At 53.8% G+C, this 19,172-nt stretch overlaps 1 protein-coding gene across 1 annotated transcript in view; it reads left to right on the top strand.

Annotated features, from left to right (window-relative positions):
* Window positions 1-11,823, top strand: part of SYT17 (synaptotagmin 17) — a 35,073-nt gene extending 23,250 nt beyond the window's left edge. Inside the window, exons 6-9 of the mRNA XM_061560721.1 lie at window positions 1,273-2,075; window positions 4,202-4,322; window positions 7,155-7,310; window positions 11,606-11,823. Coding sequence (XP_061416705.1) covers window positions 1,273-2,075; window positions 4,202-4,322; window positions 7,155-7,310; window positions 11,606-11,802 — 1,277 coding nt within the window. The 3' untranslated portion in view covers window positions 11,803-11,823. The remainder of the gene's footprint in view (window positions 1-1,272; window positions 2,076-4,201; window positions 4,323-7,154; window positions 7,311-11,605) is intronic.
* The last annotated feature ends 7,349 nt before the right edge of the window (window positions 11,824-19,172 follow it).

The raw sequence follows: 19,172 nt of genomic DNA, 5'->3' as shown, positions 1-19,172 counted from the left end.
TAAGATCTGGCACCCCACCCCCACCGCCCCCCGGAGATGTCAAAATATATCCCAGAAAGAATTCCGACATCCATAACCTCAACACGGCGCCTTTCGTCCGCCTTGCTCAGATCTGCCCGGTGAAGCTGGTTGTAATCGTCGGGATTGATTCTCCCGACACGCAGGCAACGTGCCGATCGGCACGTTTCGTTCACGTGGCAAACCAGCTAACTTCACTATTTGTTTTTTTATTTCACCAGGCAAGGCCCACTGAGCGACCTAGCTCAACGAAATGGCTTATCAAGTGGACATTTATAACAGCCAAAATAATGTCAATAATCTAAATGTGGAGGGAAAAATCGGAGGACCCGGAGAAAAATCCACGTGACCACGGAGAGAGAGAGAGAGACACGCAAACTCCAAATATACAACAGGCGTCAGGGTCAGGATCAAACCCACGACCTCCATACCAGGCGAGGTAGTTAACATCTCGCCACCTTGGCACCCTTTCTGATTGGCTGCGTCGGCTGGCGGTGGATTTTAACGGCGCATTTATATTTACGCGATCTCACCCAAAACAACAAAGGCAAACCTCGATTTACGAATTATTCTGGGCAAACCTGAAACGTTGCATTCTGGTGCTATGGGCGTGCAGTGCGTGTGCTCTCTCTCTCTTTCTCCTGGACCACCTCCACTGGCTCCTCTCCCGTGAGCGAACCGACCGTGCGCCATGCGTTGTGCGGACCACGCGCGTATTTAACGAGACCGACGGTGAGAAGCGTTGGGGCCGATGGAAAGAGCGGCTCGCTGTGATGGGGAGCGATGGCCTCGATTGAAAAGTTGTGACCCCCGTGGCGAGTAGCCATCGGTTGGGGTTGGTAGGGAAGGTGGAGGGTGGGGGTGGGGCAATGGAAAATATTCCATGAGAAATCAAGCTCTGTGGGGGGGCTGAGCTGGCAAGGGTGGGATCCTAGGTCCTGGTTCCAAATGCTGTTTCCAGCCACCTGCCCTTTGAACTGGAGTTGATTTCTGGGTACGTTCGCTCCTACGGGGGTGACATTCCGCTGCTTGCAGTGAGCGTTGCAAATCGGATGTTGTCCTCGCATCGCCCCGTTCGATCGCTCACCCCCCATCGCTTCCGTAAACCAACCACCCCGTCGCCCGCCGGTCATCCATCTCATCAACCACCCCCTAACCTCCCCCATCATCTCCCACCATCACCCACCCTAATCACGCATCTCCATCGCCTCCCCCCACCCCATCGCGTCCATCGCCGCCAACGTCGTTCGCCAGGCCTGGACTCGTACCGCCGCTCCAGCTCCTCGGCGCCGGACAGCCCGGGGCCCCGCGTCACCGCGGCGCCGCTGCCGCCCGACCCGTGGCCCCGCCCGGGGCCGGGCCGCACCGAGGCCGGGCGGCCCGCGCAGCGCGTGGTGGCGGCGCCGCCCCCGTCGCCGACGACGACGACAGCGTCGCGGCGGCACGACACCCGCGGCTCCGTCCGCCACGCCGAGCGGCCCAGCAACATCGAGCCGCGCCTCTACCGCGCCGACTCGGGCGCCGGCGGCGGCGGCGGAGACGCCGGCGGCGACGCGGACTCGCTGACCGACGAGGAGGTCCTGTCGCGCTACCGGCTGGGAGCGCTGCACTTCAGCGCGCAGTACGACCTGCCGCACGGCCGCCTGCTCGTGCGGGTCATCGAGGCGCGCGAGCTGCCGCGCCCCTCGACCCGCACGCGCCACGGCCACGGCCCCGGCGAGGGCGTCGCGGGCGCCGTCGCGGGCGTCACCTCGCTGCGCCGCCGCGATTCGCCGCCGCCGCACTCCAACCCGTACGTGAAGCTCTGCCTGCTGCCCGACCAGAAGAACTCGCGGCAGACGGGCGTCCGCCGCAAGACGCAGGACCCGCTGTTCGAGGAGCGCTACTCCTTCGAGCTGCCCTTCGTCGAGGCGCAGCGGCGCACGCTGGCGCTCACCGTGCTCGACTTCGACAAGCTGTCGCGCCACCGCGTCGTCGGCAAGGTGGCCATGCCGCTCGCCGAGGTGGACCTGGTCAAGGGGGGCCACTGGTGGAAGCCCATCGTGCCCAGCTCGCAGGTGCGCGCACCTCTCCGCGGAGGCCCAACAAATCCCCCTCCGGTTAAATCTGCCCGATCGGGGTGGGGCGCTTGTAATCACCTTCGCTGAAACACATCACGAAAGTACCCGGATTGTCAGGTGTTTGTGGGTTTACACCCTCCACCAACACGCACACATCAAGGTGTGTGCGTGTGTCTTTGTGCTCAGGGAGTGACTAATGGGCAACATTTTGTTGTGCGTGACAAACCTTGCTAATTGGCTATGTCGGATGGTGGTAGGTTTAAGGACACATTTATAAAACTAAACTATTTTTTATTTTACTTTACGAGGTAAGGCCTCACTGAGCTGTATAGTTCTTTGTCAGAAGCGACCTAGCTATCACAAATGATAGCTCAACGAAGTGGCTCGTCGCGTGGCAATTTATAGCAGCCAAACGTGGAGGGAAAAACCGGACAACCCGGAGAAAAATCCACTCGACCATGGGGAGAGAGAAACGCAAACTCAAAATATACAGCAGGCGTCAGGGTCAGTTTCGAACCCACGACATCCTGCATACCAGGCGAGGTTCACTCCTGATTGCTAATAAAGCTAAATGTGGCGCTTGGGCAGGACACGTCGCTCGAAAGGACGCTAGCCGGTGGTCGAGACTAATCGCAGAGTGGCAGTCAAGGGAAGGAAACACGAGCAGAGAGCACATCCAGCGGAGGGATGGAGGGGGCGCTTGACACATTGTTGCAGGAACTGATCCACGTTTATATTCTCCATCGAGGTCCCCGAGATCTTAGAGTCTCAGAAGGCGCTCTGACTAAATATAAATTAGATTGCTGTACAGTACTTCTACGCTTCCACGTCCGCGCGCCCCGCTTTCACCGAGACGCGCTGACCAGCGTGGTGAAGTATGGTCAAATAGCCCGTCGGGTCCCGCGCTATGAGACCTTGGTGCTGACCTACAATCCACTCGATGGGTTGGCCCCGCAACATTGACAACGAGGTGCCGCAGATCTTGGGATCGCCGTCTTTGAAGCACTCCGAGCTCAAGGACTCCGTGCCTGGGGGTGATCGCGATTTTGCCCCGCGCTGTGCAGCCCCCAGACTATGGAACGACGCTTTGCCCTTGCTGATAAGACGGAGTCGTTAGATTTATATTTAAAACTCTTGAAATTGGCCTTTATACACCCCTGCCTATATCTGGCCGTTCACCCTGCGGGTCCTGCTCGTTTCCTGGCTTTCCATACAACGGCGGTGGCGCTTTGGTGCCATCTACGGATGAAATGCGCCGACTTACAAATGTAAATGATCATTATTTGGGGCATAGGACCGTTCGAGTTGTTGATGGTTTGGGGAGGCCTTTTTGTCCAATGGTGGGAGGACAAGATCTGATGACGACGACGACAATGACCACGATGAAGACGATGACGATGACGCGCGTGCGTGCGTGTGTGTGGGACCGCAGAGTGGGGAGCGGTAGCGTAGCGGTTTAGTGCGCTACGCTACGAACCCAGTGACCCGAGTTCGATTCCCGCTCATGGCTATCACCGGTGACGATTATAAATGATCTGAACCGGTACTGGGCCTCCCCTAGGTCGACTCAGCCTCAAATAAGTAATCCGGTGCGGTGAACATCGCCGCTGGGGAGACAGAATGCGGCAGGGTGCGGTGCTGGCCACCGAACCCCTTCGTGTGCAGTTTGACACGTCTGCTTTCGCGACCAATATTATTCATAATCAACGTTTTTGGGTTTAGATCGCGTTATTTATAAATGTGTCGTAACCCTCCACCACTCGACACGGCCAATCAGTAAAAAAGTGTCACGTTGACAAAAGACAAATAGTTCACTGCTTTAGCCCACCGGTGTGTTGAAGCATGAAACCACAACATTTACAATTTTTGAGTAGCACGATGTTTCGCTGGTAATTGCATCCGGCAATTCGCCAGAATGGTGAGGCTCTGCGCTCTGGCTCCCGGTCTTAAATAGAGCAGCAGCAGCAGCAGGGTGACGTCATCATTAACTCATCAACTCATCAGGTGCAACGATTTGAGGCCACGGGTGCCGGTGGCTTCCATGTGCTCTGCTGCTCGCTAACAGCGCTTTGCCCCGACAGTTTGTTGAGGGGTGGGGGGGGGATCTTTGTCTTTGATTGCAGAGCGAGGTGGAGCTCGGCGAGCTGCTAGTGTCCCTCAACTACCTCCCCAGCGCCGGGCGACTCAACGTCGAGATCGTCAGGGCCAAGCAGCTCCTACAGACCGACATGGCGCAGGGTTCAGGTTCGACACTGGGCCCTGGTGCCCTCGGCTCTCCACCACAGAACGACTCTTACCGTACTGACTGACCGTATTCTTGCCATCCTCCCTGGATTATGACGCAGTTATTTGCCCTGGATTTTAAAGCAGAGGTCTGGGGCGTGTTGCGTCTTACCAGCCAATTTTTTTTTTATGTGGGCGCGAGAGAGATGTTAACTCCCTCGCCTGGTGTACGGGAGATTGTGGGTTCGACCCTGACCCTGACGCCTGCTGCTGTATTTGGGGTTTGTGCGTTTCTCTCCCCCCGTGGTCGCGTGGATTTGTCTCCGGGTCCTCCTGTTTTTCCCTCCATATTTAGAACGAACGTGCGCGAGAAGGATTTGGCTGCTACACATTTCCGCGTGAGAAGTCATTTCATTGAGCTATCATTAATGATAGCCAAGTCGCTTCTGAAAAGAGCCGTGTTACTCCGTGGGCCTTACCGAGTAAAAAGATAAATCAAGAGTTTGCGTCGTTTAAATCGTTTTAATCTGAACGAGACAACTGAGTTACCATGCGATCATTGTGTTACCGAAAGGTACGTTGTAATCTAGTTGATCGGTCCAAACTTCCGGAAGACGTTTGATGATTTCCATGTTTTCTTCGAGGTGTTAGTTCATTCTAGGTGCTTGGCTTTCGTCATTTTTGGTGTTGACGCAGGTCACTCGTGCGGACGAGACTCGTGCTGCCCTCCTTTTAGTTCTCACCGAGTTTAAGCAAAAGTCAACAAACGTATTTCTCACAGCATAATCACCTTCTGGAAGATCGCTTCCCCCGCAAAGTACCACATTCTCTCAATTATAAAACACGCCCTCGTTTTTTTTTCCCAGCGTCCGTTCCGTGTTTCCTAACTTCATCATTTCTCGATATCTGACATCCTCGTTTTACCCTTTTTTCCCCGAGACACCCTTGTACTCTGAATGATGACCGTAACCCTCCTCTTGACTCCCACGCGTTTCATTCAATCAGGGTTTAGCAACAAGCAAAAAAAAGTCCAGCCGTAATCTGGTCCCGAGCGTCGTAAACGGCGCAGATTCTATTTGAAGACCGAGATTGTGTTTGTGCGCCCGTGTGGTCCGTGTGTGTGCTCGTGTGTGTGCTCGTGTGTGTGCTCGTGTGCGTGGGGAGCGGTGGCGCCGACGTTACGAACCCGGCGGACCCAAGTTCGATTCACCGCTCACGGCCAACAACACCGGTGACGATTGTCTGAACCGGTCCTGGGCCTCCTCTAAGTCGACTCGGCATCAAATGAGTACCTGGTGGGGCGTGTAAACGTTGTCACTAGAGAGACAAAGGCGGCCGGGCGTGGTGCCGTCCACCCACCCCCTCGTGTGCCGTGCCGGCCTTCATAGGTGCTACTCGCTAACAGCACTTGCCCCAGCAGTCTGTTCAGGCTATATGGGGGATCTTTGTCTTTGTGGATCGGTAGTGCAGCAGTTAGCGCGCTGCACTACCAACCTAGCGACCCCAGTAAATAGTGATGATTATTTGAACCGGTCCTGGACCTCCCTTAGGTTGACTCAAATGAGTACCCGGTGCGGTGTGTAGTAAACATCGCCACGCGGGGGAGACAAAGACGACCGGGCGTGGTGGCGACCACCCAACCCCCCTCGTGTGCCGTGCCGGCTTTCGTAGGTCCTCCTCGATAACAGCACTTGCCCCAACAGTCCGCTAGGGCCACCCGGGGTACCTTCGTCTTTGCATGGCTTATTTGTGTCCCTCAATTTGATTTGGCGCTCTCGATGCCACGCGGGGGGGCTCTGCGAGCCACTCGCTCCACCGCTGAGCCACCGGCCCGGTTTATAATCTCGGTGGAAGGTGCCTGACCTTTGATGCCATCCAAGGACCATTTGTGCTGCTCAGCTCATCCTGAAGGGGCCTCTGTCCTGTGTGCATGTCCGATTGACGTTTGCCGGAGGGAGTTGTTGAGGTTGCCGGAGGGAGTGAACTCTCTCTGTCGCTCTCTCTCTCTCTCTCTAACCACTATCCGAGAACACCAACCCAATAAACTACAGATCCTATTCTTTTTTATTTTAGCAGGTTAGGCCCACTGAGTTGTGTAGCCCTTCTTCAGAAGCGACCTGTCACAAATTATAGCCCAAACGAAGTAGCTTAACATCGGACATTTATAGCAGCCAAATACTCAAAAATGCGCGATGTTGATTCTAAATGTGGAGGGAAAACCCGGAGGACCTCGAGAAATATCTACACGACCACGGGGAAAGAGACACGCAAACTCAAAATATACAGGAGTCAGGGTCGGGATCGAACCCACAACCTCCTGCATACCTGGGCGAGGCTGTTAACATCCGTGTACGAGCACAGGCACTGGGGTGGCTCTCAAGAGAGCAGGCGGTGCAACTGCACTGAGGCTCGTGCCTTAGAGGTGCCCAGGCGCCATACTACGAAGACAAGGTGGGGGGGGAGGTGCAAAATGGACAGGGGGCAGGGGCCCATTGCATTCACCCGAGGCGCCCACCCACCACGCTAACGCCGATTCGGCTGGAGCAAGTGACTCCTCCTTTTAATGGAAAGTTTCGTTGTAGTTGCTGGCCAATTTGTGTTTGACGGCAGTGGTTCTCAAGCGGTGGGTCGCGGCCCCTCTGGAAAAGCCTTCCCACAGGAGGGGCGGTGGGGGGGGGGCCGGGGAGCCCAGTCTGTGGCAAGGATACCGTGCAGGAGAAATTTTGAATGCCACGACAAACAAGTCGAGGACCGCTGCGGTTTTTGCAGGCGTCTGCGCCTCCCGCTCACTTTTGCAACGAAAAAATCAATGCAATTTCTGCCCCCCCCCCCTCCCACACACACGGTGGCCAGACCCGTTTGCGAGGGTGCAGCTGGTGCACGCACTCAAGGTGGTGAAGAGCAAGCGCACGGCGTGCATCCACGGCACCGTCGACCCCTTCTACAACGAGTCCTTCAGCTTCCACGTCACCCCCGACCTGCTGGACGACGTCAGCCTCGTGCTCACCGGTGAGTCCAGTCGCCGCCCGGTCGCGCGAGGCCACTGGATCCCCAGATACCCGGACCCTGGCTAACGGACCCTGGCCAACGGCCCCTGGCCGACGGCCCCTGGTACCTCCGACCCCCGACCACCGGTCCCCGTGAACCGCTTGGCGCGAGAGGAAGGGCCGAGGAGGGGATTGAACTAAAACTAAACCAGTGTGTTAATTTTTTTATTTTACCAGGTAAGGCCCACCGAGCTATGTACGATCTCTTTTTCAAAAGCTACCTGGCCACACGTGATTAGAGCACAACAAAGTGGCTCATCATCATCATGTGGACATTAACAGCAGCGGCGATATTCTCTAAACGCGTGATGTTGATTCAAAATGTGGAGGGGGAAATCCGGAGGACCCGGAAAAAAAAATCCACGGCACCACCGGGAGAGAGAGACACCGCAAACTCCAAATATACAACAGGCGTCAGGGTCGGGATTGAACCCACGACCTCCTGTATACAAGAGGCAGTTAACATCTCACCACCGTGGCACCAAAAGAGATGGCGCCAGGGTTAGCGTGGGGGATTAAGGCTGGGCTTCAGGGTTTGGGTCGGGGTTAAAGCCGGAGTTGGCATTGGGGCTAGGCCAGGGGTCAGCAACCCGTGGCTCTGGATCCGCGTGCGACTCTCTGCCAGGACCGCCGCTCCGTGACGTTGTTCATTCAGGACTCACCGTCTCGTATTCACCACGTCGCATATTGCGGCGCTCGAAATATATTGAGGTTTTATTTTTTTGTTACCGAATTCTAAACGAAAAAAAAACCCGGATCTTCTTGTCATTGTGTTTGCCGACCCCCGGGGTTAGGGATGAAGACCTGGGCTGGGACTTGCGTTAGTGTTCAGGATAGAATTAATGATAAGGGTTCGGGCTACGGGTAACAGGAATGGGTTCGGTATCGCAGTTCACGTTCAAGCCAGGGTTAATGATAAGGATATAATTGAGATTTGAGTTCAGCGTTGGGTTAGGAGGCTGTGGTTAGCACCAGCGTTTGGATTTGGATTAGGTTGACCCCTAAGATGGCTGGGGCTCTACGGCTCGGGCAAATGCTTGGCTCTGGCGCTCGGTCTGTACGTCCGCATGCGTTGTGTTTATGCGTCTACGTGTGCGCATCTGCGCGTGTGTGCGTGTGTGTGCACGCGCACGCCATAAAATGACTGCATCTCACAGGAATGGAACCATTAATCAAGCTATAAACCAGTGGACACACTCACGCAGAGCCATAGACCCAGCCCCATTTAGCCTGATGGAGCCGAGCTGCAACAGCTGTTAGCGAGCACCTATTAGGTCTGGCGGGGCACACGAGTGGGGGGGAGTGTGACCAGCGCCACCACAGCCGGGCCACCGCTGTCTCGCCAGCGCTGATTGTTGGCGCGCCATCCCGCTTCGCTCGCATGTGGCCGAGTTGACCGGGGAGAGGCCCAGGACACGTTGCGAATATTACCGGCCACCGACGGCGTGTGTCGACGACCAAGGGTTGAAATCCAGGTCACTGGGATTCTAGCTCAGAGCGCAAAAACCCAGATGAACATCTCGCCGGATATTTTTTCTCGGGTGGCTGGCAGACTGCGCCAGAGTCGGTTGATTGATACGCGACTCGTGGCCAAAGCGAGAGGTGCTTGCTGGATTCGGCGTTGCCCGTGTGCGGCACTGTTCTCTCGGGTCGCCGACAGAGACAGACTTGCCCGAAATGAATCCCCGCTTGTAACAACTGCAATCGCCGCACACACACAAGTCGCAGTGAATTCCTGCTCAAGTGAATTCCTGCTCAAGTGAGCATTGAAGTGGTTTCTCATGCCCCGCCAAAGTGGCTAGGAGATGTTAACTACCTCGCCTGGTCTACAGGAGGTCGTGGGTTCACTCCCCACCGCCGATCCCTGCTGTATATTTGGAGTTTCCGTGTCTCTCTCTCTCTCTGCCTGTGGTCGCGTGGATTTTTCTCCGGGTCCTCCGATTTCGCCCTCCACATTTAGAATCAACATCGCACGTTTTAGAGTATTTGTCTGCTATCCATTTCCACATGACGATAAGCCTCTTCGTACATCTATCATTTGTGATCGCCAGACCGCTTCTGATAAAAGAGCTACATAGCTCAGTGGGGCCTTACCTGGTAGAAAAAAATAGTTTTGGTGTCAATTCCACATTCCTATGGCGGGGGTGGTGGGTGGGTGGTGGGTGGGTGGGTGGGTGGCGGGTGTGAGTCTCTCCTTGCGACGACTACTGTCAACGTCCACCACAAAGCCAGCGCTCATCGACCCCGGATTGGTGACGGTCCCGGGTTCAAGCCCCGGTTAAGATTGCATCCCGGAGACGTTCACGACCGCGAGCCGCCGCTCCCACCGCTGAGCAGCGCCGAGGGGTGCACGAGCCTGCTAATTTATGGGGCTCCTCTGCGCTGGATTTTCCCCGCGCGCGCATTAATCTCACTTTGGGGCCGGGCGCGCGCCTCCCGGTATTGAGCCGCCGTTCACCCGCCCGAGTGAGCATTTTATTTACCGTGCACTTACTGTCACGCTCGTCACGGAACCGCCCGACTCGCCTACACGCACGCGCTCGTCACCCTGCGTGTCACTCTGTGTGTCACCCCGTGTGTCACTCTGTGTGTCACCCCGTGTGTCACTGTGTGTCACCCCGTGCGTCACCCTGTGTGTCACTCTGTGTGTCACCCTGTGTGTCACCCTGTGTGTCACCCTGCGTGCCACCCTGCGTGCCACCCTGCGTGTCACCCTGTAAAAAGTGGTAAAGCTATTCTCATTAACTGGGATTGTTTGTCCGCGTGTTTGTGCCTCGTATGGGTGTGTACGCGTCATGCACAGCACAGCTACCCTTCGTTTTACGCAGGGGGTTGTGGCCTTGAAAAGCGGCGCGTAACTCAACATTGCGTCGATTAAACAGAATCGAGACGCGCGGACAAGATCTTTTAAATGGCGAGCGAGAAGGGAGATGCTGACTGCTGCTGCTGTTGCTACACCGCAGGCATCATCGCTACTCCGACTAACGATCAGATCCCAGCGCGTTCCGTACACCGCAAGCCAACGCGTTGAAGCGCGTTATCTCAACAATAGTGCGCGCGCACGCGCAACAACGAAAAGCGTAAATTATGAAAAAATAAGGAGAGCTTTTACCCTTTCTGGCAATAAAACATTCGTGTTAAGATGTTCAAACACCAAATACCATTTTGCGAGGAATCAAGTCTGTATTAACCACACAGACTTGTGGTGATCATGAAAACAACACACGGCTCTGATAGTATACGCACTAAATTTCGATTTAAAGCTTTCGTGACGGCAGGGATTCATATTCTTGGTTCTTTCGGTAAAGTCACGTAGAAGGGAAATAATAAAATAATACAAATATTAAAAAAAAATTCTCACGACGTTTCGACTGCAACAAAAGCAATCATCATCAATTAGAATTAGTATACGCACTGTCTTTGATTGGCCTACACCAGAGACGGCTTTCTTCGTGACCTTCTCTCGCCAGTGTCAGACCAGAGAACGCCAAAAGACGAACAGCACAGAGACAATGCAACTATCAGGGCATTTTTAGCTCGTCGTTAGCAGCTACAACACGGAAGGCTTTTTTTCCCACTATCAAAGTATTTTATTGCCAGCAAAGGCTGAACAACCTATTCTTATTTTCTTATTTTGTCATACTTTGATCCCGGCAAAAAGGTCCGAGGCGTGAATCAATCGAGCGCGCTGCTTCAAAAATCGCGTTACGTCAACGCGCGTGAGACCCCCCCTCCCTTCCTCCCTCCCCGATGTCGCCACGAGAGGGCGGTCGTTGTCTCTGGCCCATCGCCACACGGGGGGAGGGGAGGGAGTCCCTTGCACAACTGCAATAGAGGAGAGTGGCGCGCGAGACGTCACCTGTTGTGTTTTCTGTCGTTTCTCTCCGATGGCGCGCCGAGACGAGTCGTACTTCATCGCCCGTCCTCACGCGTACGGCTGCGCGCGTTGTATGCATGCATGTATGTATGCGCTGTATGTATGAGTGTATATATGCACGCGTAGATGTATGTATGTATGGTGTATGTATGTATGTATGGTGTAAGCGTCGTGGTGACGTCACCGTCACTTAGTGGCGAATGGCGGTTGTTGTATGTATGTATGTTGTATGTATGTATGGTGTATGTATGTATGGTGTATGTATGTATGGTGTATGTATGTAGGATGTATGTATGTATGATGTATGTATGTAGGATGTACGCATGTATGATGTATGTACACATGCATGTTGTATGTATGTACTGCGTGTCATCGCGCAGTGTTCGGCCGGAGCGCGCGGACCAGCAGCGAGCTCATCGGACGCGTCGTCCTGGGCCGCTTCCCCAGCGGCGCCCCCGAGCTCACGCACTGGCGCCGCGCCATGGCCTCGCCACGCACGCCCGTGGCGCAGTGGCACAGCCTGCGCTCCCGCGGGGCCTGCGACCGCGTCTCGCCGGCCTCGCTCGCCGTCACCTGACGCGCGACGCCGGCTCCTCTACCTGTGGTGTGGGGTGGTGGTGGTGGGGTGGTGGTGGTGGGGTGGGGTGGTGGTGGTTGTGGTGTGGTGGTAGTGTGGTGGTGGGGTCGTGGGGTCGTGGTGTGGTGGTGGTGTGGTGGTGGTGTGGTGGTGGTGTGGTGGGGTGGTCGTGGGGTCGTGGTGTGGTGGGGTGATGGTGGTGAGGTGGTGGTGGTGGTGTGGTGGTGGGGTGGTGGTGGGGTGGTGGTGAGGTGGTGGTGGGGTGTTGGTGGTGGGGTGGTGGTGGAGTGGTGGTGATGTGGTGATGGAGTGGTGGTGGTGGGGTGGTGGTGATGTGGTGATTTAGTGATGTGGTGGTGGTGGAGTGGTGATTGAGTGGTGGTGGAGGAGCTGCAGGAGACGAACCCATACGACGCACCTGTAAGGCACCTCGCATGTGCGCGCATGTGCGCACACCTGCGACTGACTACAGCAGACGAGCACGCACACAGGTAGCTACTTAAGGGGAGGGGGGCGAACACACGCACACGAACAACTACAGGTGAACACACCCCGCACGCCTGCATAGCGCAGGCCCTTCAGTTCACTAAAGCACGCGTACGCCACATACCCACGTGTCCGCCACATACCCACGTGTCCATGAGCGTGTTTTAGCAGAGCGCCTGTGACGCAGCACACCTGTGACCACATGGGTGGTGATACACGGCTCACCTGTAGGAAGGCACACTCACACACGTGTGGTAGAGTACACCTGTGGTGACGCATCACACCTGCGGCGACGCGGCACACCTGTGACTACACAGGAGACATCGCACTGCGCATCTGTCGGGCATCGCGGACACAGCGTAGGCCGGCACGTGGAGGCGACATCGGGCCCAAATAATTTCTCTCAGCGGCCTGAATTTTCAGCCCGAGTTCAGTTGACAAATACACAGAAACGCGCTGCTGGGATGATCACTCGGGTTTCCAGTGCGAGTAACGAAGCTCGCGGAAACTCGCTACTGGAGAGACGAAACGACCTTTGTTTGAAACCGTGGAAGAATCTATTAAGGCCAGGAGACCTGGGGAAAAAACGACTAAAACTCATACTAATAGGGGGTTTCCCCTTTTTTCTGGCAACAAAACGGACACCTTTTGCAAGGAATCATGATTACATTAACCACAATACTTGCAGTCAAATGCAAACAAAAAACAATACTCTGATAATTTATGCATTGTCCTTGAAACTGAGTGGTCCACACCAGAGACACCTTTCTTTAGAGCCTAGTCTCATATGGTGTTCGACCAGATGACGCCAAAAGGCGCACAGTTCAAAGACAACGCACTACCAGAGTAATGAGAGCTCGGGGTGAGCAGCTACATCACGGAACCTTCTTTGCCAGTACCAAAATATACTACAAGTATTGTGGTTAATGTAAACATGATTCCTTGCAAAAGGTGTCAGTTTTGTTGCCAGAAAAAAGGGGAAAACCCCTATTAGTATATTTTGGTACTGGCAAAGGAGGTCCCATGATGTAACTAAAACTCAATTCGGCGAAACCAATTCAGAGCGCAGCAAAGCAAAGTGTCATCGTCACCTGCAGCGCGCACTATGTGCTGCGTCCCATGTGCCGCACACCTGTGTACTCTGCTCCTGTGCCGCGCACCTGTGCCGCGCACCTGTGCCGCGCACCTGTGCCGCGCACCTGTGCCGCGCACCTGTGCCGCGCACCTGTGCCGCGCACCTGTGCCGCGCACCTGTGCCGCGCACCTGTGCCGCGCACCTGTGCCGCGCACCTGTGCCGCGCACCTGTGCCGCGCACCTGTGCCGCGCACCTGTGCCGCGCACCTGTGCCGCGCACCTGTGCCGCGCACCTGTGCCGCGCCCCACGTGCTTCCCGCCTGTGCTGCCCGCCTGTGCTGTCCGCCTGCGCGCGTAAAACCACATTTCACACGGCACCCTCGCGCGGGGGACCAATACGTGCAGCGCACAGGGTTCATGCGCGCAACGCAGCACGACGTCACCGCAATGAAAACGCAAACGGCGATATGCAACACGTTAAGCAATACAAAAAAACAAACAAATCGGTACCATTGGAACCTCATTTGCCAGTAAAAAATATGATAATTGTTTTTTTACCCTTTTATCTGGCAACAAAACTGACACCTTTTTTTTACAAGGAGTCATGTTTGCATTATGACTGCAGGTATTGTGGTTAATGCAAACATGACTCCTAATAAAAAAAAGTGTCAGTTTTGTTGCCAGATAAAAGGGTAAAAAAACAATTATCAAACAAATCGGTACTTTATAAAAACGCGGCAACGGTACGACCGTTGCTGAGTTCGATGACGACGATTGACGAGGATGATGATGATGATGAGGGGGCCAGCAATGACGCGCGGCGCAACGTTTTCGCGAACCAATCCGCGGACGTCTCCCCTTATCCCGAGCAGTTACTTTGCGCGAAAAAAATATTTTAAAATGCATATATATATTAATATATCTTTAAGCAATTACTTCATGATGGCTGATTGTAATTTCGTTGACGGCACACCGTCTCGGTGACGCCGTCCCATTTGGTTCAGAGCTGCAAACTGTGATTCATCGTTTAGTCGGCGGCGGAGACATCTATCGTTAGTCGATAAGGAGTTGCGTGTACGAGTCGACCGTGTTTATTTCGCAAAGCATGCTGCCTCATTAGGATTTCGTAATAATGATTATTAATAATAAGAATGATAACACGGGCGGCATTCGCCTGTGCTCTGTGAGCAGTTAAAACAACCGGGCGAGATTTTTATTTAAAGCTTTCGTGACTGCAGGGATTCATATTCTTGGTTCTTTCGGTAAAGTCACGTAGAAGGGAAATAATAAATTAAAATAAATATAAGACAATAAAAATTCTCACGACGTTTCAAGAAAATTTGAAATTTTCTTGCTGTGGATTTCACACCTGATGATGATTGCTTGTGTTGCAGTCGAAACGTCGTGAGAATTTTTATTGTTTTATATTTATATTATTTTATTATTTCCCTTCTACGTGACTTTACAGAAAGAACCAAGAATATGAACCGGGCGAGAGTTCTGTATCAGATGAATCGAGGGATCTGTATCAGATGACACCAGGGTTAACCGGATGAGACGAGGGTTCTGTATCGCATGAGACACATCTACTGTGAGATGGGTTTGCGTGGTACGCGTCTCTTTGGCAATTCTCTTCTGAATGGAAGAGAGCCGCCCAATACTCTGACGCGTCACGTTGGTGATGTCACTAAAGTCTTATGCCTGGCCATGACCTTACATGCTTTCTTTTAATTACCAAAGCTTCAAAACTCGTGTTGGACAGCCTGGGATACATAGTCTAGGTCAGTATTTGAAACGATTTTATTTTTATTTGACCAGATAAGGCCCACTGAGCTGTTTCGCTCAGCAGGCGTCAGGGTCGGCCTGGCGATCACAAATAATGGCTCTGCGAAGTGGCTTATCGTCATGGGGAAATGTATAGCGGACATCTACTCTGAACGCGTGTTGTTGATTCTAAATGTGGAGTGAAAAACCGGAGTACCCGGAGAAAAATCCACGCGACCACGGGGAGAGAGACACACGCAAACTCCTGTATACCAGGCATAGGTAGTTAACATCTCGCCACCGAATAGCGACGAGAGAAGAGCTGCTGTTTGGATTGTCTTCCTTTCGCCCACATTCTCGACATAAATACAGGTATCCCTCGATTTATGAAAGGGATGCGTTCTTCAAAGAGCATGCGTAAAAACGACATTTTCGTAAATTGGAATTGCTTTTCCCATCCGTTTAAAAGAAACCCTACTACCTCCGATCGGCACGGTGCAAATATACACCGATATCACTTTTCACAAGACAAAAATAATAGATGACATGCCGCCTTCTGCTGCGTCGACTTCGCCGCGTTTGATGACCTCGCGGCACGTGGCCAGAGCGAAGCTCTGGCCACGTGCCGTGAACGCGAAACGTCGTAAACACCTAAACGTTCGCAAATCGAGGGATACCCGCGATTCAAATCGCACGCTTTTTAAACATCGAAGAGAACCCGTGTCACTTACGCCAAGAACACCTCGGCGAGTCTCAATATTTTTTATTTTTTAGTCTAAAGAGGCCCCTTGCCTGCCTTGCGGCGTCAGTTGCGTGACAACTTCCGCGCGAGAGGAAACCGGAGTTCAGCTCCGCACAGACGGAGTCACGAATCCAGTGCGCTGTCACCGCCATCTCCTGGCCCACCGCGCAGCACAATCCCGCCCCCCAAAAAAACCCACCCCGGCGTCCGAAGGCAAGGGGCAGCCCCAGCCAGCCGAGCCGGGCGGTCTCCCGTCCGAGTACTTAGCGGGGTTCAACCCCCCCCCCCCCCCGCTTCGCTGTGGCTTCCGAGATCGGACGGGAAGCGAGGCGCACCTCGAAGGGCGTGGTTCACTTTGACAGCGGGTCAAGCGGCGGCTCGTCGTCGTTCAGCATCCGTGCCGCGCGCGCGAGAGAGAGAGTTTATTTTAGCGTTGCTAAATATTGTGCATTAAACTATTATACAAGCAATCTTTACGTTACGTTCACACACACACACATTGCGGTGCTTATACTTGAATATACTTCGTTCATATGCATCATTTATGACGAGTGACGGTTACGGTAATGCACCTTTATTTGTGTTTAATTCGCGTTGCTTCAAATGGACGTGGTCGCTCACTCGCGTCGGTGTTTTGTCGGCGCTACGGGGAAGCCGAGGGCAGCAGGGGGGGGGGGGGGCAGGAATGACGTGCCGATTTACGCCGAGTCCGATGTGTGGTTTTTCTTTTTGTGGAGTCATTCGGGTTGCAATGTCACGGGGAGGGGGGGGGGCTTCGCGTGCGCATGAGCCACGCAAGCCCCCTAACAGCCCCTGACCTCCCGTGACCTCCTCTGATGATGATGATGATAATAATGTCATTTACACACCCAGAAAAGCCTCACAGAGTCTCAAAACAGATTTTATTTTTCAAGAGGGTCCTGGTACATTAGGGTGTTTGACCAAATGCCTTTTTTAAAATATTTTTTTTAATTAGTTTTTTTTGTTGTTGTACACATGAACGTAGGCCCACAGCAAAAGGGGTTGGGGTGACCAAAAAAAGAAACAGCCGGGGCAAGAGCATCCGTGAGGCTTGCGCAGCCGACGCGTTCAGCAACGTTCCACTCCCGTGTTTGGAGGGAATCAGAGTGTACAGTGACACCCCGATGTTTACGTGTCCCCCCCCCCCCATCTTTCACGTCGTTTGGCAAACATGTGCGTCGCCGATCTGCGTCCGCCACGAGCCCAATGCTGATGGCATCGCCTCGTCCCTTCTCGTTTATCCGTCGCCTCTCAACCTTCGCCTCCTCCACCTCCCTACTGCCCCCCCCCCCCACCCCCCGTAAGTCGTTGCGATTTGACGCTGTTTCGACATTTGAGGGAACGTAAACCCGCCGGGGTGTTACTGTACCTGGAATAAATAAAAAAACCCACCACCCAATTCAAGGGGAAATATTTATATTTTTTAGACTCCGTGCAGACATGTCAGCAGCCACGCCTGCTGTACTGACCATCTCCTGACCGCCCCATATCTCAGGAGATTGTTGAGTTTCAACCCTTGCCCTTCCAAAGCTCCGGGGGACGCTCACTTCGGGACAAGTGCCGTTTGCGAGCAGCTGTTATTAATTCCTGCGCAAGCTTACATGCCTCTAATGTGTCCACACGGCGTGTTCTGTTCTGCGTTGTCAAAGTACTTTGACGTCTTTCGTTCTGTGCGCTGTTGTTAGTGTTGTGACGCTTAAAGGGAGCAAAGGGTATAACTGTCTACGCATTTTAAATTAGGTACGTAACGACTCAATAATAATAATAATCGACACGTCCGCAATTGATTGCTTTTTAACGCCGATGGCATGCAGTTCGCGAAATCGAATCGTGCCTGCAAAAGCAAAGTCGATCATTTTCTGATGTATGCAAATCATATGCAAAGTATACTGCCAATTGAGACATGCTCGGCTTAACGCGAGGGAACGAGGCAGAATAACAACAACGAACGAGACCGCAAGCGAGGCAAGGAGAGAAGATTGGGGTCTCGAGTCATCCTCGATCGTAACAATTCTCTGCGTCGGCTAGCCGGCGAATCATTGCATGCCCGACGATCTGGCATCGCTACTCACGACGATGACGGGAGACGTCGTCGGGACGGTCTGTATGCGTCCACTCTGAACCTTCGGGTCAAGCAGCCCATCCCTGCCCCCCCTGCCCCCCCCCCCCGAAATGGTCCCCCCGGATCTCGTCGCCTTGAATATCCCGTCGCTTACGTTCACAACCGCAAACGCGCGCACGTAGTTACATTCGAGTAATTATACATAGAAATATTGATTTTCTCAACCGATGTGAAGAAAAAAATTCGAACACGACAAACATACGAAACCGTGTCGCCTATACGACGAACCGACCTGTGGCAAACGAGCGACGTTGATCTTCGTCGTCTGCTTTTGTTCCGATCAATGTCTCACAGTGTCGACGGTTCGCGTCGAGCCATTTGTGACAACGCCGCTGTCACCTGCTGGCCCGCCGTTACGTGCGTGCAGGAGTCGCGCCCAATATGCCAAAAACAACAACAACAACAAGTATGACGCTCGTACCCGCAAAGGGGGTCGCCGTGAATACCGAACGTGAAGAGGCGGAGTTTGAAGTGCCCGCCGTACCTTTCTTCATTATTGACAACTTGCAGCTCAGCACACGGCAGATGCCTGCGCAGCGCGACTCACGACCTCCTCTTGATACCAAGATCCAGGATGGTCGTCGTGTCTATTCGCCGCTTCTCAGTGGCAGCCCCAACAGTCTGGAACGCTATCCCCTCTGCACGTTCGCAGCATCACCTCAATCGCCTCCTTCAAGAGACACTTAACAACTCACCTCTACAAACCACGCGCTTTCGAGCGACTCTGAGCTTGGCTCCGCGCCTTTGAGTTGCGGCCGTTAAGTCCGCAAATTTGCGCGCGTTATAAATTGCATTATTATTATTATTCGAGGCAATGAATGAGGGACCAGGCGATTTACGAAGACCCCCTTAGCCGTAGCAACACTCACCAAGCTCCTCGTCCTACCTCGAACCCTTTAAGCACGTCCGTCAACTCAACACCCGAACCTCGCTCTCTAAACAAAACCCTCCCTGCTCATAACCCTGACCGACCAGACCCTAGCCGTACACGTACCCTGACGTGTCGATAAACCCGTGGTCCTTACCACGACCATATCCCAAACCGAAGCCCTCAACCCCTGGCAATGAACCCGGTGCCCCCCCCCCCTCCACCTTTCTTAACGGAAGTTTCACATTCGGTGCTCACGGCATCATTCAACGGTGTAAAACCAATCTTCGAC

Source organism: Lethenteron reissneri, chromosome 26 (assembly GCF_015708825.2).
Source record: "Lethenteron reissneri isolate LAM-NWPU_2019-01 chromosome 26, ASM1570882v1, whole genome shotgun sequence".
NCBI classification, from domain to species: domain Eukaryota; kingdom Metazoa; phylum Chordata; class Hyperoartia; order Petromyzontiformes; family Petromyzontidae; genus Lethenteron; species Lethenteron reissneri.
The sequence above is the reverse complement of the archived record's forward strand: the minus strand, read 5'-3'. Positions and strand labels throughout refer to the sequence as shown.